We start from the raw sequence: 25,950 nt of genomic DNA, 5'->3' as shown, positions 1-25,950 counted from the left end.
GTTCCTCAAGGACAAAAACATGATATTTTGCTGAACACTGCAGTTCTTGGTAGATTTTCACAGTAAACTGCTTCGTTTTGATGCACACAGTAGTCCTTGGTAAAATTCCACAGAACAGTCTGGGCAAGCAGGATTCTTACAATATTAAAAAATACTATAGGTAATACTATAACTTGCTATAAGTAAGTAAATAAGTTGCTAAGCAGCTTTCTATAAGTAAATAAGTAAGTAGTTCTTAAAACAAGTAATCATTTCTCTGTATCACCTTGGAGAGGCAGATGAGAACCACGTGCGGTTGTGCTGGCTGTGAGCCCAGGTTCAGCCTGAAATTAAGTGGGGTTTGGAGTTTTCATGGGACTTGAGTTGGAATTTGAGCTGATTTCCCGCTGCCTGGAGGTAACCTTTGAGGTATCACGGCCTGTCCTGTCCACCCGTCAACAGCGGTGGGGAGCCCCCCTGGCGGCGGTAGCGATGCAGGTTTCAGGACCAACCGAGAGGGCACCCCAAAGCCTTCAGAAGGGCTGCCGGGTCAGCACTCGACTAGGGGCAGGGCTTCGGGGGGAGGCTGGCTCCTGCCGGGTGTCTTGTCGAGAAGGGATCTCCTTTATCTTTGCCTCCTTTGTGAGGGCTGTGCCCAGGCCCACAGCCCGCTTCGGCCTCACCCGGCTGTCGGCGGCAGTGGCACCTGGCGCGGGCAGTATCGGAAAAGCCACTGGGCTTTGTGTGCCCGTGGGGGCTGCGGCCTCCCCCGGTCTTCTGCCGCGGGTGCTTCCGTCTTTCACACCGAGGCTCCGGGGTGCCTGGGCCCCTCCAGAGCGGGACACCCTCGGCCGTTTGCACCACCGGCCCGAGGGGGCGGCACCCGCCGCCGCCCCTCACGGTGCTGTCGCTTTAAGGGGCGGTGGGCGGCGCAGTGGCGGTGCTGTCCCGTGGTGCATTGCGGCGGGCGCGCGGAGGGAGCGTGGCTGGTGTCCGCACGCTCGCAGTCGCCGCTGGGTTCGAAGTTGGCGCCGGACGCGATGCGGCGCTGAGGCGGCTGTTGCCGCCGACTCTGAGGAGGCCGCCACCGGCCCCCGCCGCTGGGGCTCGCTACTGTCTGCCAGCTCCTCTCTCCGGCCGTTCCCGCCGCTGCCGCCATGTCTGCGGCCTTCTCCTTCGGCGCGGGGACCCTGGGCTCCGCGGCGGCCGCCGCCGCCGGGGCGGGAGGAGGAGGCGGGGGCGGGGTTTTTTCCTTCGGAGCCACGCCGAGGTAACGTGGCGTCCCTCTGCCCCGCTCCGCTCGGCCTTGCCCGCAGGCCCCCGCCCCCTGACTCCCGCGGCCTGGGGCTGCCGAGCCCTGCGGCCCGGCCCGGCCCGCCGCCGAGGCCGCCGTCGCTCCGCGGGCCTGGCCTGGGCTGGGGCGGTACGCGTGTTTGTGTGTGTGAGTGCTGGGGTGTCGGGGAGGAAGCGCAGACCCCGGGCTGCATGTCTCGGTGTCTCTCCTGCTGGCCCCGGAGGGGCCCGGAGCTCGGGCACTCTGGGCCGAAAAGGCCCTTGGGGCACGGATGAACCGGTTTCACCATGTCTGCCTCGGCGCGTAGGGGCTGGGGGTGCCCTTCGTGTCTCATCTGCCTCCCGGTCCGCTTCGTAAACTTAGACGTAGGGATCACTTTATTCAACTAATAACAAAGGGAAGTGCTCTTCTAATTTTGCTTTATTTTGGCTTTGTCGTAGCAGGGTGTCTCCCTTCGCGGTTATCGCTAATGTTCTGAACACGTAATGTGAATCACATGCATATGTAGGTTTCGGCAGTCAGCCAGAGCTTGAGTGTGTGGAGTGGAACTCATTGATGTCAAAGCGCAAATGTTTAATGTTCAAATATGACTTTTTTTTTTGAAATTGGGTTGCAACCTTATCTTTTCTGACACAGATAACCTTGCTATTTGATGTATAGTGTCTTGGAGTGAGAACTTTGTACTTTGATGTGCATGTGACATAGAGCAGGCATTAGTATTTAGGTTTCTCAGAATAATAGGTAGGTCTTCGTTACTGGGTTTTTTTTCCCTTTTTATTTTTCTTTACACAACTGTACTAGCAGATGTTTGGAGTTTTTTCCTGACCTGCTTGCCGTTATGCCTCTGAAGGTTAGGGCTCTTGTAAGCGGAGCTTTGTATAGGAGTTTTTCCCAAATCCGATCAGGCAAAATTGATTGCTGTAATGTAAGCTAAATGGGCAGGGTGAGCTACTCAAGGGAACTTCACCTGAAGCAGATACATTTGAATATACTTATCTGTTAGAATTGTTAGGAATTAGCACTGTGAGGGGAAGGGAACAGAGCATTTGGATCTTAGAGTAGCTCTGGATTAAATGGCAGTATTGCTTTTTGGAAGCCTGTATGAGAGTGAACAAGTTTTCTGAGTCTCTTCTAATACTCTTGGTTTTGTGGTCATGACAGATTGATGACATTCTTATGTTACCTGTGCTGCTTTGGTTTTGGTTGGGTTTTTTTTTTTACCCATACAGTGAAGTTTATATGGAGTTGGTAAAGAACTTAAGTTTCTTTTGCTTCATGCCTATTTAATGCAGGTTTCCTGTGATTAAAATGACCAAATTAAAACAAGATCTGTTTACTCAAAAACATTGTTCTAAATGTACTGCCTGAAACAAGGGAAACTCTTCTGTCTTCTTGATCTGCACTTGTTAAAAACTGCCTATTGAACTTAAATATTTTTGTTTGGCTTTTTTTTTGCTGTTGTAGCTGGCTTTTTGATCTCTTAAAAATAATAAGTAAAAGTTTAACAGGTGCTAATTAATAGCAGTATAGTACTCTGCATTTTTATTCCTGTATTTATTTTTACAAGCAGGATGAGTTTTCAGGGCTATTGGTCAAGGAGTATCACAGAGGAAGAGGCCTTTTTACTGCCAGATGGTTGGTGAAAGAATCTTGAGCATCCCTGTAAGATGGTTTGCTTGAGAACATGTTTGAGACCGTAAGAAGCTGTCGTTCTTCAGAGCTGGGTCTAAGACAATATTGCCAGGAAAAAGGGACCTCATTGTATAGTCAAAGCCTTAAGTATTATCCATCAGTGAGAACAGTCAAAGATTATATTCTGGTGGCCCAAAGCCTATGTGATATGCCAGCCTACCCAATTCCTGCATTGCACCAATAGCCATTCAGGTACTTATGCTCTTTGTTAATTGATATTCTCTATAGTATGCTTTAGCCAGGTCCAATGCTTTGTTCAAGTTCTAAAACTAGATTTAAGACCTGACTCCAGTGACCTGAGCTCCTCTTCCTTCCATCTGTGGGCTGTAGGCAGTCATGGCACATTCTTTCTCCTGCTGGTGAGGAGGCTGCTGTTGCTTTACTTCTACATTTTGAATTCTGTCTTAAAAAGCAAACAAACAAACAAAATGCCACTTCATTATATTTGGGTTTTTTTGTCCTATGGTGCTGAATTGCGTATTTTGTACCTTAGCTTTCTTCTACTGGAATGCTGAAACAAGAAAAATTTTCACAGAAGAATCATCTTTGTACTGTAAAAACATAAACTCTTGACTAGTGAGAGAAGCACCATGTTGCATGTTTAAGTTTACAAGCAGTTAGGTCATGGTTCTGTAGCTTGGTATGTTTTGGGAGTAAAGAAAGCTGAAATGTTTTTGGCTCCTGTGGAGTGGGATAATTAGTGGGTCTGTGTCCTTCTAAACTACTTGGCCACTCTGCTTCCTGAACTACTTAGTGAAATATATTCCTTAAAAATTTAAGAAAACAAGATTTTGAACTTGCAATCAGCTGTTGCTGGGCTTGCCACAGTCAGTTTTGTAGATATTTTGGAAACTTAATGTAAAAGCCAATGATACCCTTTTTTTTTTAAGGATTCACTTTTGTGTTTAATTTGTTATGCCTAGGAGCTGCCTTCTTACAAAAAGAGAGAGGAGATAAGGGAACAATGAGGTAATGCAGAACACCTGAAATGCAATTTCAAAAAAACCAGCTATTTCTTGATAGCTGTTACCCTGAAGTCTAAATTGCATTTCATTTCAGGGCCACTGTTGTACTTCCACAAAATGTTGTTTAAGTTAGAGAAAACTTACTTAGCTTCTAAAAAGGCTCACAGATGGGAGCAGGAAGTTACTACAAATAAGCTATTCACCTGGTCAGTTTAAGAACAAAACTTTTAAAATCATAGGGTCATCTGGCTGTTAGTACTTGTAATGTCATTGTTTAGTGATAATAATGGTTATTGTATTCCCCCGTGTTTTGTACAATAACTTAATGTCTTCTCTGCTATATGTAAAGTTCTCTACTTGCCGTGAAATGTGTAGTTATCCAAAATAAAAAAGGCTTAATTTTCTTTGTGATGACTGATCTCTGATTCTCTCCTTCCTCTCTCTTCCCCTTCATCTGTGAAAATAGGTCTGGGAGTTAATTTCTGTAACTCTGACAAGTGTAGAATCAGAAGAGAAAGTATGGTAGGCATGGATCCTCTGTGGTTTGCACCTGTGGGGAACGACTGCATTTTGGTTAGAAAATGAATTCATGCATCAGTGTGTTTTGGTGGTAAGATAAGGCAAAGTTGTGCTGTTCATGTGAATAGTTGTGTGTCTCTACCACTTCAGAATGAAACAAAGTAACATTGGTTGAGGTTTCTGCTCAGAGGTACCTAACTGGATTTGTAACCTGCTTTGAATGTTCTTGCAGGTTTGTTGCCATCTTTGTGCTGCCTCGAGCATTTGTTCTCCCATTTCGGTAGTTCAGGGGGAATAATTAGGCAGATCTAATGGGATGATCTGATGGAGAAAAGTTCAGATTTCCCACTGGTCTAGCAAGATGTATCAGCTCAGCAAGGAGTGGAAGCAGTGGGAGTTAGAGCTGTAGAAGTAAAGATGGAGATAGGATTCTGCTTTTTGTTTGGTGGCAGTGAGCTTGGACTCTGTCTTGTCCAGCTGCATTTGTGTGGCTCGGGAATATGAATGATGGCATGGGAAAGAAACTGAAATGGGGGGTGGTGGTGGTGTATTTTTTATTTTTAAAATTTATTATTGCTAATAGTCTTATTTTGTAATAGCTCAACGGGAGGACTTAATTTTGGAACTCTGGGCTCTTCTGCTACAGCAACTACATCGGCTCCTTCAGTAGGCTTTGGGACTGGACTTTTTGGATCAAAATCAACCACTGGCTTTACATTAGGAGGCACCAGTACAGGTAGAAAAAATTCTTGTACAGCAGGAATTTGAATCAACAGTGAAGAAATATATCATATGTACACATAACATAAACTAGGTCATCATAATGGGCTTAATTTTTTACAGTAGTTCTGTAGGTCAGAATATTACTTAAATAGTTTTGGAAAAAGGCTTCATTGAACAGTTTAAAAGTAGGTAGGGGAAGTTCTAAGAGCCAATCTACAAGAAGTAAATTCAACAGTAAACTGAAAGCTTGTATTACTGTGTTTGGCTACATAGGATTTTCTTCTACATCAGTGATTCTTTTAATCTCCTAATCAGATGGTTTTTAAAATATGAAATGGCAGCACTGTGTTCAAAATAATCTCTTCAAACTAATAGTGGGGCAGAAACACTAAACCAAGACACAGGATTTTACAAAGACTCTGGACTGTATAATCATTATACTGTAAATCTGCTGGTTTACATGCTAATGTTATGTACTGCCATATGACTGAAAAAATATTTGATAGAGGTACTAGTTTCCATATTTTTGTTTACCTTCATTTGTTTGAAATACCAAACAATTTGATCAACTGCTGTGTTAACATCAGCTTCACTGTTAGTGATACTTACAAAGAAAAATGATGGGTTTTGGAATTATGCTTTAATTTGTGCTGTTGGTGCTTGCAAATACTGTTTTCTGTGTTAATGTTTTGCTTTCAACATACTACAGAACAAACTTGTATAATCTACATATTGTCTCATAATGCAGCATTGTTTCAGTGTTTTGTTTCATGTTTTTTACTATCATAACTGTTCTGTGGTCTTCAATTACTGTTCTTATTCTCTTTGTTTTCATTCTTAAAGCAGGAACGGCAACAACTATTGCTACAGGACTGACGCTAGGTAAGGACTTAATTTGGATTTTAATGTTATACAGGCAAGAAAAATACAGATAGATCTTCCTTGTAATGTAGAAAATTAGTGGTCATGTGTGAGTTTTTCCCCATTACTAACTTCAGTCTGTTTTGCAGCCCAGATGTTAAGGCTGCAAACCAAAGTGGAGCCCTGCAGTTCTGGGCACTGTTACTTATTAAAGGATTATTCCATTTGTGTACAACAGTGACAGTGGTCACAGTGAAAAGTTAGACTTTGTATTTATGTCCCCCTAATGAGTTTTGCCCTTCAGCAGAGGGGAGATGGAATACATTATCGAAGAATTCTTCATACAGAATTTCTTGCTCTAGTGAACTTTGAACAGGTCTGTTTGGTAATTATCTCTTTCAGAAGAATAAAGAGGGTTGAACTGGGAACAGACCTTGGAAATATTTTACTTTTGTTTTTCTGATGTATCTTTAGTGACTATTTTTCAGTTAACATTGGAAATACAGGAATATGTGGGTAGCTGGGGGGTTAAGGTGTTCTTTTTTTTTCCTTTTTAAACACCAGCAACTGAGGTCTGAGGAGAAACTGAGCTTAAGTATCACAAATGTTGGGGGTAGTGCTACAAGGCAGACTGCAGTCCAAGAACTTAAGAAGCCATACAGTGAATAAATAGGAAAAAATAGTGTTGGATAAAGAAGCAAATTAAATGCACAGAATGGAGGAGCAGCAGATAACCCAGAACAGACTGCATGATGCGTAATCATATGTGGCAGTCAGTACTACACGGATGAATGTGAATTCTTTTCAACAGCTGAATGCAATGATATCATCCAAAACAGACAATAGCAGTTACTGAGAATACCCAGTATGTGTTTCTTATGTATGCTGTTGTGGTTTGTGTATGTATATGCACATTCCTCCTCTACTCTGGAATATGGATTCTAGAATGTAAAGTGTATTCTTGCCATGAAAACAGCAGGAAGTGGAAGCTTTATTTGCTTTACGTTAAAAGTGTTCAAAAGCAAAGTTTGAGGGAATAAAATATTTTTCTTGTTTATAAATTGAAAGGATATGTGCATTCATTTTGGTATGAACATCCAATTGAGAATTTTTAGTCTGTATTTTGGGCAGTATTGTTTATAGTTCCATTTACCAATATCTGGTTCATCTATTAGATGCTCTTGGTGAAAGCTCTTTTCTTTTTTTACAGGTTTTTTTTAGATTACCACTAGGTATAATTGCCAGTCCATGATTAAAGCCTATCGGATCACTGGGAATTCTGGAGTAAAAATGCCTGTGCAGTTAATATAAACCTTTGAAATTTTTCTGAAGGTGCTATGGGGATATTTTACTTGATGCAAGTGATCTTTCATGCTGTGCTGTTCATGATGGTTAAACAGGAATAGTTCAGTAGAGAAGCTGAATTGACCTTTTGTTCTCAAACAGAATGTTCTGAGGGTGATAATTGGTTTTGGGTTTCTTTTAGGCACGCCTGCCACCACATCAGCAGCTACCACAGGCTTTAGTTTAGGTTTCAACAAACCTGCAGGTTCGGCCACGCCATTTGCTTTACCTGTTACTTCTACCTCAGCGGGTGGCTTATCATTATCATCTGCTCTTACATCAACTCCTGCAGCAGGTAGGAAGATGTTTAGGGGTTTGGGGATTTTTTGGGGGGCGGAGGGGGGGGGGCAGGGTTGTTAGGTTTTTAACAATAAAACTCAATGGTAAAACAGTTCTACACTCTGTATTTCTCTAGTATTTACATAATTTTGTGTTACTTTAATAAGAAGGTTAATTGCACTTGACTAGTTCTAAATTTGAGTACACTAATACAAATAGATTTAGGGGCAGTATACCATGTGTTATAGGCAGCACATAATCTAAGTCATTAGAAGTGTAACAAGAGCTGATTGATCATGTAAAATCATTATTTTTGTTAATCCCACTGAAGGTTGAAAGCTTCCTACTTCTGCAGCTGAAAAGTTTGGAAAATGTCTGCCTTTTGTAGATGGCCTGAAATGGTTAACTAATAGTGGAAAAAAGATTTTTCCGGTGTAGATCTCATACGGGCACACATCTGCCATCATACTTAACTTGGCTAAACTGCACTGTGCATTATGATAATTAAGACTGGAGTTCATTTTTCTTAACCTTAGGAGTCTGCATTTGAGTTCAGCTATCTGTGCCCTCTGTGCTCTGTCCCTTTATTCCTGTGGTCTTTACTCTATTCTTCCATATTCTACCAAAACCTTAATTCCAAAAGAATGCTCAAGCTACCAAGGCAATGTTCTTGTATCATCTCTGTGTAGAACATTTTGTTTAACATAAACAATTAACATTTTGGTATTTTAATATAAAAAGTCAGTAGCACTTGTTATATTCATTATGCTGTAAAAAATTCTGTGCCAGGTTCTAGATTCTCTGGTGTTCTGGGGGACTCTCAGCAATTTTGTATAGTTCCAGGTAGATACAGACTAATCAGGATTATGATACTGAGAACTAAATAACATATGATTCAAGTCTGTATGGCTTTGGAAAATCTGCAGAAAATAAACTCAGTCATTGTTTTTATTATCCAATTACGATGAAGATGCAGTTCCATCATTTAGGTTATTTCATATTGTCTGTGGATGTCTTTGAATGCAGTGTCTGCATGAGACTGGTTTGCTTTCTCTGCAGGAACTACTGGCTTTACATTAAATTTGGGTGGCACAACTGCTCCGACTACAAGTGCCTCCACAGGCCTTTCCTTAGGAGGAGCCTTAGCAGGTTTAGGAGGTTCACTCTTCCAGAATACAAGCACAGCAGCAACAGGTGAAAGTTACTTTAGTTTTTTCCTCCTTCTGTCTCAAAACATTGAAATTTAATGTGTGATTGTATAAATTCATAATGTAAGATTTAGTTTTATATAAAATCTTAACACTGTGAGAGTGTAGTTTTTAATTGTTAGTGAAGTGTTGCTATCCTTGAACAATAGAAATGAAATCTGATACCTTTGGCTTCTTTCTCATTCTTAATTTTACTTGTACTTCACACTTTTTTTTAAATGAAAAGGCAAGGAAATCTTTGCCATAATTGACTCAAGGAAGTTGATAATAAATGGGAGAGGGCAATGATAAACAAATATCTTCTTCAGTTGTGGAGAAATTGAAACCTCCTTATTTTGGTGACTTTTGGTCTGAATAAAGTGTCATTTCACACCTTCCTGTTTTTTCAGGTCTAGAGGAAAAATTTGTTGTGCTGTGTTGTAGTCTTGGTAACATTGCTCTTAAGTATCTTTCTGTTTTATTTAGAGTTTAAGATGCTGATAAGTTAGTGTAGTGGTTTAGCCCCTGCTGGGGTCTGAGACCACGCAGCTGCTGCCCCTCCCCCACAAAGGGAGTGAAATAGAAAGCCCCAAGACTGAAATAAGGAAAGATTTAATACAACAATGCAATAGCAACACAGCAAACAACAATAACAGTAACAGTAATAGTGATAGCAATGAAAGAGCAAAATAGCTACCAAATACAGCAGTGAGAAGCACGATGTACAAAACCACGAGTGCACCGCGCTCCGCGCCAGGAAAATGTGACCTGCCAGGATGTGACCTCTGCATGGTATCTGAATAACCCGGCTAGAGCTCCCCCCCCACTGCTGGGGAAACTTAACCCTATCCTGGTTAAACCAGGACAGTTAGCTATCTAGTTAGCTACCTAGTACTGTGAAGAAATTACATAAAGCACTTGCATACAGTTGCATGAAACTTCATGCAATCTGTTTTCTTCTGTTAATTTTGCATATTGAAAAATATGAAACTAAGCAAGATTATATGTGCTTTTATTTTAAAATAAGTTTTAATTATCAATGTTTTAAGTGGAGAAATTCTGTTTGGGTTTCTTGTAGGGCTTGGGCAGAATGCTTTGAGTTTGACTCTGGGGACAACAGCGGCTCCTTCAACTACTGCCAATGAAGGTCTTGGTGGCATTGATTTTAGTAGTTCTTCAGACAAAAAGAGTAAGTTTGTTTTAAAACATAATTTCCTCAAAAACCAAATTATCAGAGCAGTAGAGCAAAGACACTTTCATTGTGTTAAGAGTGTGGAATTACAGCTGACAACTTTTAACTTTATTTTGTTTTTTTCCCCTCTCACAAGCCATTTCAGTTAATTTTATTCTTAGATATTGTGCTTGTGTAGAAGAACAAGGTTTTGGTTGCAAATGCAATATAAATTTACTTGAAGTAAGTATAAGCGAATATCATACTTGAGAACCAGGATGTAAACCCTTTAGCCATGCAGGAGCGAAGACTCACAGGGCCACTTGCTGAAAAGCCGTGGCAGATTTCTGAACACCTGTATGTCAAATAGCCACTAGAGGGGGGAGCAGAGCTGTGTCTAAATAATACATTGCAAATACGAAAAGTACTCGTTTGAAACCAGCTTTCTCCAACTGTAACAGATCTTAAACTTGGTCTCTTTTTTGAAAGCCTTGACAATAAAAATGTCTTTGTTTTAGCTGTTCTTCAAAGCTGTATTTCTGGTGGTGCGTAGTTCTATCTGATAGATTTTATTGAGTTGTTAAAACCAGTTACAAAAACTTTACCTCTGTGGTAGCTTTAAAGTACTTAAGTAAAGGAATGTTGAGCATTGACATATGGGCACTTATTAATTTCTCTTGCTTTTATATTTCCAGAGTAAGCTTAACTAAAGCTGACTATAAAGTATGTATTTTCTCTAGGGAATCAATACTTCAATTTCTTGATTCAGGAGCCAGATTTTAAATTGGGTATACCAGTAGCTAAAAGAGAAGAAAATATGGGAACTCTATGAAACCATCTTTACAGAGTAACTTAAGTTGTGGAGACAGTTCTTCATATGTGTAGAAGAGATGGCATATTTACTGTCCAAAGTGGAGTGCTCTGCATGATGTTGATTGTTTTTGGAGTTTATTACTGAAATTGGGAGTGGTGAAAAACCTGATTCCTAGGTTCTTACAGGGTTTCCATTACTATAATATTAGGATATCACAACACTTCCATAATATAAAAGTATCTTAAAATGAGGACCAGAGAACCACAGACTCAAAATCTACTTCAGCCTGACATCTCTCAGCATCGTTTTGCCCAGCTCTTAGGGTGGAAACTTGAATGAGTACCTGGATTCCCCACATGCTGCATAATGAAACTGGGTGGGTTGGGCTATCACTGTCAGGATAAGCAGAGATCCCTTAGCCAAGTAGTGGGAAATGTCAAGGGAGACCGTTTTTTGAGTGGGTTTTGTGTCTTTTTATTTTAATTTAGGAATGTTTCCCATTATGGATAGTGCTGGCTTAAGTAGCCCTGACAAATATCTCTACCTGTGTGCTGCTGCTGAGTTCTGTCAGTACAACTGTTTGTACTGCTACATTAGGAAATGTGTTAAGGTCTGAGGGTGATGGTTTTGATGGTTTTTATTTCTTTCCTTCATGAAGAAAAGGAAGGAGGAGATATGGCTACCAAAGAAAAGTGCCCTAGGAATCCCAGGACAGATAAGGACTAGCACCTGTGTTCTCCCTCCTGGAATTGGTTATAAAAGCTTTTCCTTCTGGAGACTGAAGACTTGAGTGTCTAGTATTTCTTTAAAATGTGGCTGCAGGAAAAGAAGCTGTTCTTTATACATATTTTCCTCACATTTCTAAAAAGAATGTAAAAAATGTGAAAACTGGAGCACTCGCTGAGAAAGTAGCAAAATTTGATTTCAAATCTATCTTTTACTTCATAAGTATTGTTCTGAAAAAAAAAGGTGGCTGGAGAGAGAAAGCAAAGTATACTTAGTTTTCTGCCTAATTTTTAGGTTATTGTCAGAGAAAGGAGTCCTAAATTCTGGGGTTTATATCTCTTTTTTTTCCAATTTTGTGTAGACTTTTTTTTCCCCTTAGCAAAAGGCATTAGGGAATGGTTGTGAGACTCCAAGCTCTCTAATGTATTGGGTGACAGTCTGCAGACAATTTAAGTAGCTGTTGCTTCTAAAAGTAATAACTTCTCCTGGCAGGAGCATTGGCTTGTGCAGCTTAAAATGTTTCTGGCACTAGCGTTAGCTGTATAGCTACTTTTTGCCACTAAGAGGGAAGTGAGGATGTGAATGGCATCCAGCAGATTGCTATAGTATGGGATGCAGTTGCTGCCTTTGCCTGTGTTAGGCACGATACTGTTTTCAGCTCTGTTCTGTTACTTGGAGGCATTTGACATCTTGATCCACAGTTGCGTAGTTTGGAGTGTGTAGGTGAGCAGTAACACCTTTCAACAACAGAATTCCTCGAAGTCCAATGGGTAGTCGGTGAAGACTTTCTATTTGAGAGGAGACTGCTATTGCTGAATTTAACTGGAATGTTTTGTGGTGCAGGTCTAAGTGAGTTGTGGTTGCATAAGCAGGAACAGATTTCTTATGCAACTGCAGTTGTTTTTGCATTTGTAGTGACTTGTGTACTGACACAAGATGTTTTGCTTTACTCTGTGCCAAGAAATTAGTACCTCAACTGTTGAACCATTGTTCTTGAAAAGATACTTATCTGTGAAGGGGGAGTAAATTAAAACCTTTCTTTTATAGCTAGCCTAGTCTGTTCCTCTTACCAAGAAAAATGAAACAGATTATAATCATTAGTTCTTCCCTAAAATCTCATTAAGATTGTCTTGTTTGTTCTTCAAAGCTTTATTTCTGACCTACAGTTTTTATTTTCTAGGTGATAAAGCAGGAACAAGACCAGAGTAAGTGTCAGATTTTCTTTCTATTCCATGTCTTATTAGAAAATGGCTAAACTAAATATGTTGGCTTTTCTACTACTTCAATCTTGAAAAAGGCATAAATGTAAATAACCAGCTTTTGCAGTATGGCCAATTTAGTAATCTGGGTTCATCATTTTAAACACTGCAAGTTTCCCATCAAATGCAATACCTACAGCTTATCTGGCATCTGCTATAGACTGATCATGTGGTCTCAAAAATCGTTTCTGCAAATGTGTACAATGCTTACACCACAGACTTGGACCCTGGCATAGTATCTGTGTGTGTTAATCCAAATCATTTGTAGTTGTGGCATGGGTGGAAAACTGTAATCAGTCACTTGAACGTTTTCACTGTATTTATTAAAGGACCATCTAAACATGCGTTGTCTCTTGTAGAGATAGCAAAGCACTGAAGGATGAAAATCTACCTCCAGTAATCTGTCAGGATGTAGAAAATTTACAGTAAGTAGTGTTTTTTATTTATGATAGTTGATTAGCTAGAATATTGTATGTTGTTGATACTCTGCGACAAAAACACCTTGCTACTGACTGCATGCAGTTTAACTTACTAGCCCAAGGCCTTTTGGCAGGTCAACCTTGGGAACAGAGTAGATGGATAGTTCTAGTAGCTGAAGTCTTGGGTGGTTTTTTTTCAGCATGCTTTCCCATGCATTTACGCAAATGGGCATGCCCAACAAATGTGTTCTGAGAATCAATTCCTGGGAGTATTAAGCCTGTTGCACATTGAACCTTATGTCCCTATTACATGTGCATTGTGGATCTCATATGGAATAGAGAGAACTGCAAAAGAGCCTTCCCTCAGGCAGGGAGGAGGTGGGCTGTAGGCTAGTCAGAGAGGCTGTATGTCACTGTATCTGTGAGTTTAAAGTAGTAATCACTTTTATATAAATACTTTGTATTATTATATAGATATATAAGAAATAATTGATATACATCTTAGTTTGTCAGGGTTCAGCATAACATGTTTGAACAATTGCTATTGAGGTTTAGGGTTTTTTAGTGTTTTTTTACAGTATTAGCATGCTAGGAGATAAGACAATACTATGCTATACAGTAATTTTACTGTTCAGTACTTGATTTTGGAAAAATTAATAGCTATTTAAATAACGTGACCAAGAGGTAAACACTTGGGTACCTCAGGTTGAATATTTTTTGTTTCTTTTCTCCCTACCCCATTTTTCTCTTCCTCAGGAAATTTGTGAAAGAGCAAAAACAAGTTCAGGAAGAAATTAGTAGAATGTCTTCTAAAGCAATGCTTAAAGTACAGGAAGACATTAAAGCTTTGAAACAACTTCTGTCTGTAGTTGCCAGTGGATTACAGAGAAACACTCTTAATATTGACAAGCTGAAAGTGGAAACTGCACAGGTATAATTGAATATAAATTTTGTTACGTAGATAATGTTGATTATTTCATATAGGATAACTAGCCTTTATCAGTCAAGTTAACACACATGTCCAAACTAAACCAGTTGTAAACAAAGTGGAAAATTGAATCCCTTCTCATCTACTTGACATTACTGGGAGAGGCTGAAGTCTGTGATGTCAGTATCTTCAGATAAGCACAACAGCAATAAAAGGATTTTTATTCGGGAAAGCACTCCTGCATAGCAAAGGCAACAGAAGGAAATGTGTGCCAACTTCAGTTTCAGTTACATGTTCAACTGCTAGTGAAGACATATTTGTAACAACATGCTGGACTCTGGACCAGTGGAAATGCAAATGTTTTCTTCTGACTTAAAAAAAAACAAACCCAAAACAAAACCTACCCCCATAACTCTTCAGGGACCAAAATATCTTAACGAGCACTACTATTCTTTTAGTGAACTTGAATCACAACTGTCCACCAGTCTGTATCTTAACTGTGCAACCAGTTTGAGCTCAAGTTGTGATGCAAGTGCTTTTCAAGATAAATTCTGTACCGCTTTTATTTCATCTGGCATGTCAAGGCTGCTTGCTATATAAATAAGTATATTTTATTCTAAAGTAAAAGTGTTCATGTTTTTCCTGTATCTTGTGATACCAAAATAAAATATAGTTGTACCTTGCCAATAGTTTTCTGTGAAAACAAAAACTTATTACTGATATTCTCATATTGCTGTAAATGATGCAGTTGAGAATAATTGCAGCACCAGGCATTAATTTCTTAATGGTAGAGTTATTAGAAAGTATTAAACAGAAGTGTATGCTATAATTATGCATGAAAAGATCATTTCTGTAGAAGGACTTTTTTTGAACTAGTTAATCAAAGGCGAAATAATCCTTTGTTCTATTTCTTTTTAGGTATGTTACTTCTTTGCACTTTACTGTTGCTTTTTTTCCCCCCTAGTTATCAGTAATCCATAAGAGGATTTCTGAAGTACAGTAGAAACTAATCTTATCTCTGACAGTTTAGCACGATATTTTCTCAACTTCTGACTGCTCAATGTCCTTTCAGTATGTGCTGCTGTTTATTCCTTCCCCAAACTTCTGTTGGTATTTGCAGTTCTCCAACTTTCTTGCAGTCTATTCTTCAAATAATTTCTTGTCAGATTCCATCATAGTGTTAACTTAAATATATGAAGAAAATATTATAGATGAATGAACGGTAGAGTTATAGCTATTTTTCTTTTTGATCGCTTCATACAGAACCTTGTTTTATTAACTTTCCCTATTTATTTAGGAGCTAAAGAATGCAGAAATAGCATTACGAACACAGAAAACTCCTCCTGGTCTGCAGCATGAAAATACAGCCCCAGCAGAGTGAGTTATTGTTACTAATAAAAAATAGGCAATAACATAACTTGGAGAAGAGAAGACTCTGGGGACACCTTTTTACAGTTTTTCAATACTTAAAAGGGGCATATGAGAAAGATGGGAACAGACTACTTAGTAGGGCCTGTAGCAATAGGACAAGGGATAATGGTTTTAAACTGAAAGAGGGTAGATTGAAACTAGATAAAAGGAAGAAATTTTTTACGGTGAGGGTGGTGAAACCCTGGAACAAGTTGCCCAGAGAGGTAGATGGCCCATCCCTGGAAACATTAAAGAAGGGGTTGGATGGGGCTCTGGTCAGCCTGGTCTAGTTGAAGATGTCCCTGCTTAGCAGGGGGAGTGGACTAGATGACCTTTAAAGGTCCCTTCCAACCCAAACCATTTTATGATTCTATGAACTTCATAACATGATTTTTTTTCTGCTTTTTGCACCATTTGTACTGAATGCTTCATAGGGTCACTGTTTTATTTCTACACATAATTTACCTGTATTTCATAGACAGGAGAAATACAGTCTTCACTCTTTCCACTAGTGGAGGGCTGTCAGGAATGTCAGAAGTTAACTGTTGCAATTAAATGAAAATTCACAGTTAATATATATCAGATTAAAAAAATAGTGGCAACTAGTGAGCTTTAATCATAGAATTTCATTGTTTTACTCTTCTAGCTACTTCAGAATCTTGGTTGAGCAGTTTGAAGTACAGCTGCAGCAATACAGGCAACAAATAGAAGAACTGGAAAATCATCTTGCTACTCAAGCAAATAATTCACACATAACTCCACAAGGTAAATGCTCTAATTTTAATGTTTCATACATAAAAAATAAGAAATCTTATAACTGTAAGAAAAAATTAAGTAATCTCGTTGTTTATTATTGTTGGCTTTTCTTACTTAATGTACAGAAATAAGTGTTCAGATAGATTCTGCAGTTGTTCAATGTCTAGATTTGGAATTAAAGGTTAAATTTATAAAGATTCTTGAGCTTTTTAAGATGGATCCAGTTCCTGAGGTGCAATTTGTAAGCCTGGTTTATCTTGACATCTGCTATGTCCATCTCCCTCCCTTCAGCATCTAGTTATTATAAGGCTGATGTCTGGTACCTTCTGTCTTGCACTGGGGTGTCTAACCAGACAAATATGGGTGTCTGCTCTGCCAGCTCTGGATCAAAATGGGAATTATTCCTTAGTTTGGAGCCTATTGGTATTGCCTTCAGCCCTGGCCAACTGAGAAGACTTGTCTTGTTTGCTGCCACATCATTCAATCCTGGGAGAATATCTCTGGTCAGAGAATACTGACCTCTGGACAGTAGTCTTCTGGTTGGTCACTATTCCTGTGATTATAAACAATTTTATCTTTTGGGCCATGTTTAGGTACAGGTCCTGCAATAAGCAGTGATTGCAAGTGCATGTCTTTTGGCACTGTGCCAAGTGATACTTGAACATCTTGCTGTCACAGGATGGTGCCTAGACTTTGGACATCATAAAGTCAAAACCAAGAGAACTGTCTAGACATAGCTTCCAGTATGGAAGATATGAATCCTGAGGGTCCTCTATCTTTCTGTGTTATCTTGTCTGTCCAGAGTATGAGGGTTGCCTTTACAGATTTTCCTCAGGTTTTTCAGCAGTTTCTGCTATAATCTAAAGGTTCCTTGCTTGTATAGTCAAGGCTCAATCTGTTGTGTTCAGACTGTCAGCAAATGATCTAGTCAGCACTGTACTGCATATGTAGCCTTCACCATACAGGAAACCATGACCCAGAATGTCTTGGAAAATTTTGAAATGTCTAGTGTTCAGTATCAATAAATTGTCTCCAGACTCTTGGAAACTTGTGGCCAGTGTTCCTAGATACCACTGCCTCCAGAGCCCTGCAGGTTGGCATGAGACTTATTCCCCAGCTTTTTTTTTTTTAGGAAGAAATGCAAATTATAATGGAGAAATTACCCTGTGGAGAGGCAGACCTTTTCAGTTCAAGAATCATTGCTAGACCTATGCATCTTCAAGAACTTGATAGCTACTGTTTGCATTTCAGCAGGTTATAGGCATCGTTCAGAGGAAATGCAGAAGCTGATGTTTTCAGTGAAAGACCACTTCAATACTTTTCTGTCCTCAATTTTGGTCCATTGTTTCAGTGCTTCTTTCAGAAAAGCATTTTTTGTCAGCAGATGCCTCATTTTGCCAAAACCTTTGAGATTTCCCCTTTAATCCTGAAGTTTTGCATTAGTTGGGTCAGTGCCCTGAAAACACTTCCATATCTGTGTGGGAAGTCGGATATCCTAAACCCTAAGACTTTATGTAGGCAAGAAGCTCCCCATTGTGTTTTCCCGTTTGATACGCTTGTAGGTGGAGCTAGAATGAGTTCCTGTGATGCTTGTTAATCATGTCTTTAAAATGTCAGTAAAGCTTCCGTTCTTCTGCTCTCTGGCAAAATCAGCTGAACACTTAACTGTGCTTTAAGTCAGAAAGAGTGGAAAATATATACAAGAAAATCTGTTTTTAACTATGTAAAAACCAATGAGGTAAAATGTACCTGTGTAATAGATAAATGATATGTTTTAGCTTTGCTAAATGATAGAATCATAGGAAATTAATTACCATGTATATAAAAATAAATCTGAGAAAAGAGTACTTATCAAAATAAAATTTGAAGCCCTTTCAAAAAGCAGTCCTTGGGTGACTTGTCACCCAGTTGCTCTCAAATTCTGTGTTTCTTGTATACATTAACTGGTTCTCATGCAATTGTTTTCGTGATTTGTGCTGTATGGGTTTTGGGCGGGCTTCTTACTGCAGTATGAACACTAAATCTTTTCTCCTGGTAGTAGGATTGTCACTTACCAGTATTTTATATGCCTCTTACAGATTTGTCTATGGCTATGCAGAAAATCTATCAAACATTTGTAGCTTTAGCTGCACAACTTCAATCAATACATGAAAATGTAAAGGTATGTTGTTTTGATGTGTTCCTGTGTATTTAGTGAAAGAACTACAAAGAGTCGCTTTTTGAAAATATACTATATCTTCAGGTATTCTTTTTTTTCTTCTTCTGTTAAATGAACCGCTTTAAAAAATTTTCAAACTGTCCTGGAGAAGTACTTTGATTAAAAAAAAAAACCACTTTTGTTTAGCTGATGTCTAATTTGAATTATTTACTTAGTGATGACAGCAACAGACCACAATCATTTAGGTTAATGTTTTTCATTTAACTCCTTTTCCTTTTTAATTGTTGATCAATTTTTGAAATGTCTGTCTTTGAGTTCATGCTTATGTGTTTTGCTTTTGGCCCAATGACCTCTTGATCTCAAGCAAAGATGATCTAAACCTGCTCTTACTCAAATAGGTAACAGAAAAAAATGTAGGTATTAGTATATAACATTTTTCAACATTTCAAAGAATTATGAAAATAGTGTTCTGGCTTAATTTTTTTCAACCTGGTTCTCATGGAAAGTTGTATCTATAGGGGAAAAAAAGAGACTACTGTGAGAAAATGCTAATGTATCAAAGGTCCTAGTTAGGCTTGTTTTTTCCATCATGGACTCTGGCTTTAATTTCCCATTTACAGTTCTGGACATAGTCACAAAATTTCAGTGTTCTACAATCCATAATTTTTCTTGAGATAATCAGAGCTGTTATAAAAAAAACAACGAAACAAAAAAACCAACTTGGGGAAGAGTACAAGTGTTTGGGATTGTTTCTAAGTGACTTCGTTAAAGGGAATAGCTCTGGTAAATTTTCTGCTTGTTTCCTTCTCAAAGCTTCTTCTGCACAATATTGCCAGTTGGTTAAACATCTGAAACTTTTTACTTTTCCTGAATAAAGTTTAGAAATACTGAGGATCTTGTATGAACTAGATTCCTTGCATTGCATTGCTTCTGTCAGCATAAATATTCACTGGTTTACAACTACCCGCCTTCAGATACTTGTGTTGCTCTTGGTGAACTTGCTTTTTGTACCAGATATTTTGTATATTTTGTACCAGAATACATCGGCTCTTCAATAATTTTGGCAGAATTAAACAAAAAGGATCCTAAATGTGTTCTGGGCTCTTTGCTTCTTAGATCTGAGTGTAGCCTGAACTCATGCAGTGGTTTTTGTGATGACACATTTTTTTGTTGTTCCTCAATATGAAGAGCTGGATTAGTATGCGAGTATAAGCAATAATATCTTCAGTACCATATCAGCATGACTGAATAGGAAAGATATTTACTTCATCTGAAAAAGTATTCTATTGCCTGAAACTAAGGAGTTGGTTTGAGGATCTTTCTTTCTTCTGGGGATTTTTTTTTTTGAGATTTAATCTAGTGGGTGGACATGAAGGCTGATATTTTGAAAGACACAATTATAACTAAAGTGTCAAAAATCAGAAAAATGAATGTACTGCTTAAGTGGGTCTTCTCATTCTGACCATCTGTTTTAGTTTATCGGCTAGGAGATGCTAGAGGAGAGCAGTTTTGAAGCTGCTGTCTCTGCCTTATTTGATGTTTGTGAAGGCTGAGCTGTGACCACAATTCATTCCTTGGTCTGAAGTAGGCTTTCTGGTTTGCACATATGCTTTGATTCAAAGGTCTGAAGTTGTAGAAAAATGACACGCAACATCTTTGCACAGGGCTAGTTATTAAATATATTTATATCATATATGATACGAACATACAGATACATTCTGCATCCAAGGTCAGTGAAGAGTGAAATGTGCTTGGGCACAGTTCAGGTAGAGAATGTCATTAAATCATTCTGCATAGATTAGCCTTAAGAACTGCTCTACAATGTCTAATGGCATTTGTCAGCTCCTAGGGCAGTCAGTGTGGCATTGTATTAAACCTCATCAGAGTTGTACAAATGTCTTTTTTTTTCTTCTCTCCAAAGACAGCACTTGTGATGTGATAATGAGGTCATTCTTTCTGTGTGTTTCTTGCTGTTGCTGATAAGTTTAGGATTACAGCTGTTCAAATCCTGAGTCACAACTTTTGGACTGTAATCTCCTCTTCTTGGAAACAAGCATATCCTTAGCCAGGAACACAGGACAAACATAGAATGCCTTCCATAAAATTCAATTGAACCTTCTGTTCTTTGTCTTTAATAAATCTATTCTATTTAAAGATCCTCTGTTAGAAGATGGAAATCATTCTATCAGTTCTGTAATTGAAGCCATTTATTCTTTTCATATTACCTAAGATATCCATAGTTCCCTCATCTGTGACAAATAGAAATGTTTCATGTCAAACAGGTCAAGCCAGGTGTTGCCACAGAAGGTGGGGTTTTGAGGGGGGAAGAGACATGACAGCAGATTTATGCTACTTGTTAGTCTAAAGCAGAATGATCTATTGCATGTGCACAGCATTACATTGTTGATTAAATGCATCAGAAACAAGAGTGAATTCTAAAGCTATGGTGTCGTCTTCAGCTTTGTGTGAAGAAAGAAATGCAAGAGTGAAAGGAAGGAAAGAAACACGGTGAAAGTGATAGGGGAGCAAAAGCAAACTCCATGCAGAAAAGGTAGCACTGAAGAAGAGTGTGTTATGCTATAAACTAGTAATGTGGCTGGTTTTTGCCTCTTAGGTCAGCTAATAAGGTGATACAAATTGAATTGTGCTGATTTACAGCAACTTTGAAAGATTTTGATACCATTCAGTATGTTAGTCTGTTACGCTTGACTGCTTTGCAGAATTTAAGGAACCTGTTCTGGCTGTAGCTGATGCAAAAGAATTTTCTCCAGCTCATAGCCTGACTAGATCCTTTCAGATTGTGGGGGGCTTTTTTCTTTTTCTTAAGGAAATGTTAATTATAACTCAGTGTCTCTTTCCTTATTAAGTTAAGGTTTTATGTCAAATACACTGAACTAAAATGGCTTCCCCCCACCCCTTCAGATGCTCAAAGACCAATACCTTGGCTACAGGAAAACCTTTCTGGGAGATGCCATGGATGTGTTTGAGGCAAGACGAACAGAAGCTAAGAAGTGGCAGAGCGCGCCACGTGTTACCACTGGACCGACCCCTTTCAGCAACATACCAAATGCAGCAGCCGTTGCGATGGCTGCAACACTTACTCAGCAGCAACAGCCTGCTACAGGTCTGAGTGCATTCAAGTTATAGATTATTAGTGTTACAATAGTAAATTTGTGTAAAATTTTCTATGAAGTCTTCCTTTGTGTTAGACTGAAAATCTAAACGTTGTGATGAGCAAAGTTACAGATACATAGCCAATAGAAAAATGCAGGGTAGACTTAGCAATAATTATACAGCAGATACTTAATCTTGTGAATTTACTTGTATTAGTGATATTTACTGTATTGTTCTAACTTACCCCTTGGAATGTGAGTCTTCACTCTTAACATCTCTGAGTACACATAGTATAGCCTCTTTCCAGAATTGTATGGTTATAGTAAATTATTTCAAATCGGTGAGGAGAGAATATCTAAATGCATATTACCTTTTTCTTATGTAAAATTAATAATGCATTTTTATATAGCACTTTGGAACTGTAAAATGAAAAATGCTGTAGAACAGGAAGAATAGTGGAACAAACATCTGTAGAATAGGAAGACAGATGCCTGGCTTATTATTTTATAGCCAACTCCTTTGTCAGGGTGATGTTGGAGCAGTTTTTGCTGTCCATTCTACTGTTGCAAATAAATACTTGAGAAAGTAGGTTTATCAGTGGTTCTGTGTGTGCATGTGTGTAAGAAGAGACCAAAACAGGAAATGCATGACCCACTGCTATTGAGGAATGGATACATATGGCAAAGGAAATAACTTAAGGCACCTTAGTTGACATTGTTATACTAACCAACGCTTCTCAGAGGGATTCCTGAATGTAGAGAATTGAATTAATATTTAATCATTTAACAGAAATAAGATAAACTCTGTTTAATTTTACTTGAACACGGATATGTATCTGTCAGCAAATTATGAAAAGCTTAACTTCAGTTTGCTGAAGTTCAGTAACTTCATTCTACCATTTATTTTCTAAAATGTTATTTATCATAGGTGTACTGAAAGTCTTTCTAGCACCTTCTTCCTTCTCTTGTCTTATAACAGCAGTCATAATTTCAATGGTTTTCATTAGAAACCTATGCAGCAACCACCCAAAGTTTGACAAATTATTAGACTGTCCTTGCCTTCTCTGTAAAGGAAAACACCATGTGCTTCCAGTTCTGGCCTGTACAAACAGCAAAGAGAGGGGTTTAAAAGGCAAATAATGCCAAAATATTTTGAATGCGACAAAACTAAATGTTTCTCTTCTAAATTTCCATCATAGACCACAGTTGTCTTGTTGCTGTTGTATTAATCCATGGAAATTTTGTTGAAGTGACGTCTGTAAAAGAGTCTGGTTTTAAACAGAAAACATGAGATAATGTAATGTCATGCTTCAGGGTTTTTTATACAGATAGAAGCGTGGCTTGCGCAGCCTAATGTTGCCAAAGTAGTTCCCTCTCCCTTCATCTTCTTTCTTGTCTCATGTTTTTTAAAATATGCTACACAGTCATTACAGGATTAGTTGTGTATGAAAGTCATATAGTTGGGATGTCACATTTAAAGTTAGACCTGCATTTTCATGAATTGGTCTGAGGGATTTTAACTTGCTCTTCCTAGTCCAGATTCAAGAGAATTGCTAATAACTTCAGTAAATTGATGCCACTTATGGCATGACTTCATATTATCTTAGGAGTAGGAGTGAAGGGAGGTGAGGGGAAATGGCAGAATTGACCTGTACTAACACACCTGAGGTAAGGTGACTTTATACCATGAGGTATTTTGTAACATTTTGTAGTGTAAGGAGCAAATGGGAGTGTGTAGGTTGGTTTTGGGATTATTTTTTCTTGGTTGGTTGTTTTAGCATAGTACTTCAAAAGCCAAAAACGTGCCAACTACAAGTGATGCAGATAGAACAAAGCCATTAACTTATGTCAAACACGCCAACAAAAGTAGAAAACAATTTGTTTACTACTTATTTGGAATACTGTTACCCTCCATGCAACTCACTTGACCTGGAGAAATAGTAGATTGATGTTTTGAGTGGCACTTCAAGAGTACTTAAAACTCCTAAAAAATAGTTAGATGGAACTTGAAGTCATGTGTTCTGTTCCTCTAGCTCAAAAGCAGGATTAATCAGGCCTGAACTATTTCAGAGGTAAAGTCTTAAAAGCTGGGTAGAAAGGAAAATTTCACATCTTTCCTAAATTACTCATTTCAGTGCTTGACTTTTTCCCAGCAACTTACCTGAAACTTCTTTGCTTCAGATTAAAGCTGCCACTGTTTTACTCTTAGTGAATAAAGAGAAGAATCTATTCTTTCAGTTTTGCAGGAATCTAAATATTTAAAGACTGCTTCCTCTTCATTTCCTTTACCTTGTTTGAGTTTCCAGATGACCATTTGCTGCAGTAAAACTGCAAATGTTTGCATGTTTTAACTCTGTTATATTATTATGACTCTGATAAACTATCTGCTAGAAGTTAAAATAACGCATATTTCTTTGCAAGATCTAGATCCTGAAGAGTGGGATAGGTAAGGGTTGATAGAAGGTTATGAGAGAAAAGACTGAAATCAGTTGTATGTAAAGGGGGGAGAGGGTGTCTCTGTAATACCTGACCTGCTGTTGCTGTTCTTGAAGATAAGAATAAAACAAGAAAATTAATCTGGGCTTTAAAGTTTTTGACTAAAAATCTAAGATATGGTACTCTAGTATTGAGGGATCAGGCTGGTTAGTCTTTTTTTTAAAAAAATATTTGATGTTTACACGGTTAAGTCTATTTTATAATATTAATTTAGAGTTAGTTACTGTTCTTTCTCTGAAAAAGATTAATAATAATTTATTTTAAATTTGTGTTCAGAAGTCAAAAGTTTAGTAGCTACATCTAAGCTGTGGGATCAGGGAATGTTTCCCCAGTTCCTGGGTGTAGATATGCACCCTATTTATGTTTCCTCAGTATGCCAAGACATGTCTGGCTTCTGTTGAAATAAATAAAGCCAGTGGATTCTGGGCATATGGAAGAAAGGGAGCAAAGATGTGCTCCACTGGTCTCCTGGGATGGAAAATCAGGACACCAGGACTGTGGCATGCACACTGAAGCACAATTTTTGTGCAGTTTTTTGAAGCTAGAGTTATTAAAATTATGCTTAAGTCTTGTCTGCACACAACCTTTCTCCCTAGTTTAGCACTTTTGCTCTGAGCACAGCTGTATTGGTAGCAGTGCGGCTGGTCATGCTTTTGTGCCAGCTAGAGTTTTAACCACTGCCTCACTTGCACCTTCCCTGAGCAGTCTTGAATAGCATGGAAGTTTAAAATGTCAGTGGCTACTCTACCTATTATTATTGATGGGACTAAAGTAAAAGATTTTAAAGGAAATTAAAGCCTAGTGAAATAAGAGTTGTAAATGTATGAGGCTGAAACTGATGTTTTTCTATTAAGACTAAGTTGTCTTAAAGAAATGCTTTTCTTCAAATTCACCTTTCCTCCTCCCCTAAAAATAAATAAGTACCCCTCCAACAACTTAGTTACTCTCTCCTTAACTGGTGAAGTGCAGAGTTAGTCAAAGCATTATCAAGCTATTAGCACACTTATGTTTTGACTTGACTTGGTATGAGATTGAAGTGCTAATGGAAAGGATACTGAAATCTTTATAGCACTTAAAATTTTTATTGTGTAATTTGATATTAACCTAGGTTAAAAGTAGTCAATGTATTACTTTGTCAGAATCAGATTGAAGTTGTGACACTAAATTTGTTCACTCTTAGCACCAGCTGTGATTTAAGAAATTGCAGAATGTCACTTTAGGAAATCTGTCTGACCTGTCTGGACTCCTTGTAGTGGGTCCTATTGATTAAACTGAAATGCTCTACAGAGCAAATATATCAAGTTTCAAAATGTTATACTTGTTAAAAAGAATTTGTCTCATACCTATAATAGCCAGAAGTGCCATTTTTTTTGCTAGTACTTTTGGCATCAAAGAATCTTTATTACTATTTTTTTTGCTATTGAAAATTATGTTTACTGATAAAAACTGTAAGTAGTGATTATGCCTTCAGAACATTATGGTACAAAATCAACAAATACCGTATGCTGTTGCTCAGTGAAAAGTTTGTTAGCCTAAGGCATAAGGTCCTGTTTTATATAATCTGAGGTGTTTTAGAATAATGTCTTTTACTGGCTCTAAAAAGCATGTTGCATTTGGTAAAAAACTTGGCCTGGAGGACTGTAGTGTTTTGTTTTAAGGTCTTCCACTAACAGTGCCTCCTACTGAGATAGAAACCTGTGCACTTGAGAAGGAACTGGATATGTGTTTTGGGGTTCTTTTAGTTTATTAGATGACCGATTTGTGTAGGGTTTTTTGTTTCTTTTTATTGATAACAACTTTCTTATTTTTAAAGAGCTGCTAGGTAGATGTATCAGTATTTAAACTGGATGTAAACAA

General features: G+C 38.4%; 1 protein-coding gene across 5 annotated transcripts in view; it reads left to right on the top strand.

The window, feature by feature from the left end:
- The first annotated feature begins 670 nt into the window (after nt 1-670).
- NUP58 (nucleoporin 58) overlaps nt 671-25,950 on the top strand; it is a 37,403-nt gene continuing 12,123 nt past the window's right edge. For 2 of the 5 annotated variants that reach the window (XM_074859971.1, XM_074859969.1), the window contains exons 1-13: nt 672-1,249; nt 5,049-5,185; nt 6,019-6,054; nt 7,520-7,672; nt 8,716-8,850; nt 9,922-10,032; nt 12,735-12,759; nt 13,173-13,238; nt 13,989-14,163; nt 15,458-15,537; nt 16,217-16,335; nt 18,405-18,487; nt 21,407-21,608. In XM_074859971.1, coding sequence (XP_074716072.1) covers nt 1,137-1,249; nt 5,049-5,185; nt 6,019-6,054; nt 7,520-7,672; nt 8,716-8,850; nt 9,922-10,032; nt 12,735-12,759; nt 13,173-13,238; nt 13,989-14,163; nt 15,458-15,537; nt 16,217-16,335; nt 18,405-18,487; nt 21,407-21,608 — 1,435 coding nt within the window. In that variant the 5' untranslated portion in view covers nt 672-1,136. Of the gene's footprint in view, nt 1,250-5,048; nt 5,186-6,015; nt 6,055-7,519; nt 7,673-8,715; nt 8,851-9,921; nt 10,033-12,734; nt 12,760-13,172; nt 13,239-13,988; nt 14,164-15,457; nt 15,538-16,216; nt 16,336-18,404; nt 18,488-21,406; nt 21,609-25,950 lie in introns of all 5 variants that reach the window. The other 3 variants (XM_074859970.1, XM_074859968.1, XM_074859972.1) reach the window with 3 other exon arrangements.

This window comes from Strix uralensis, chromosome 2, assembly GCF_047716275.1.
Source record: "Strix uralensis isolate ZFMK-TIS-50842 chromosome 2, bStrUra1, whole genome shotgun sequence".
In the NCBI taxonomy this organism is placed as follows: Eukaryota; Metazoa; Chordata; class Aves; order Strigiformes; family Strigidae; genus Strix; species Strix uralensis.
This window is presented reverse-complemented; position numbering and strand designations above follow the sequence as displayed.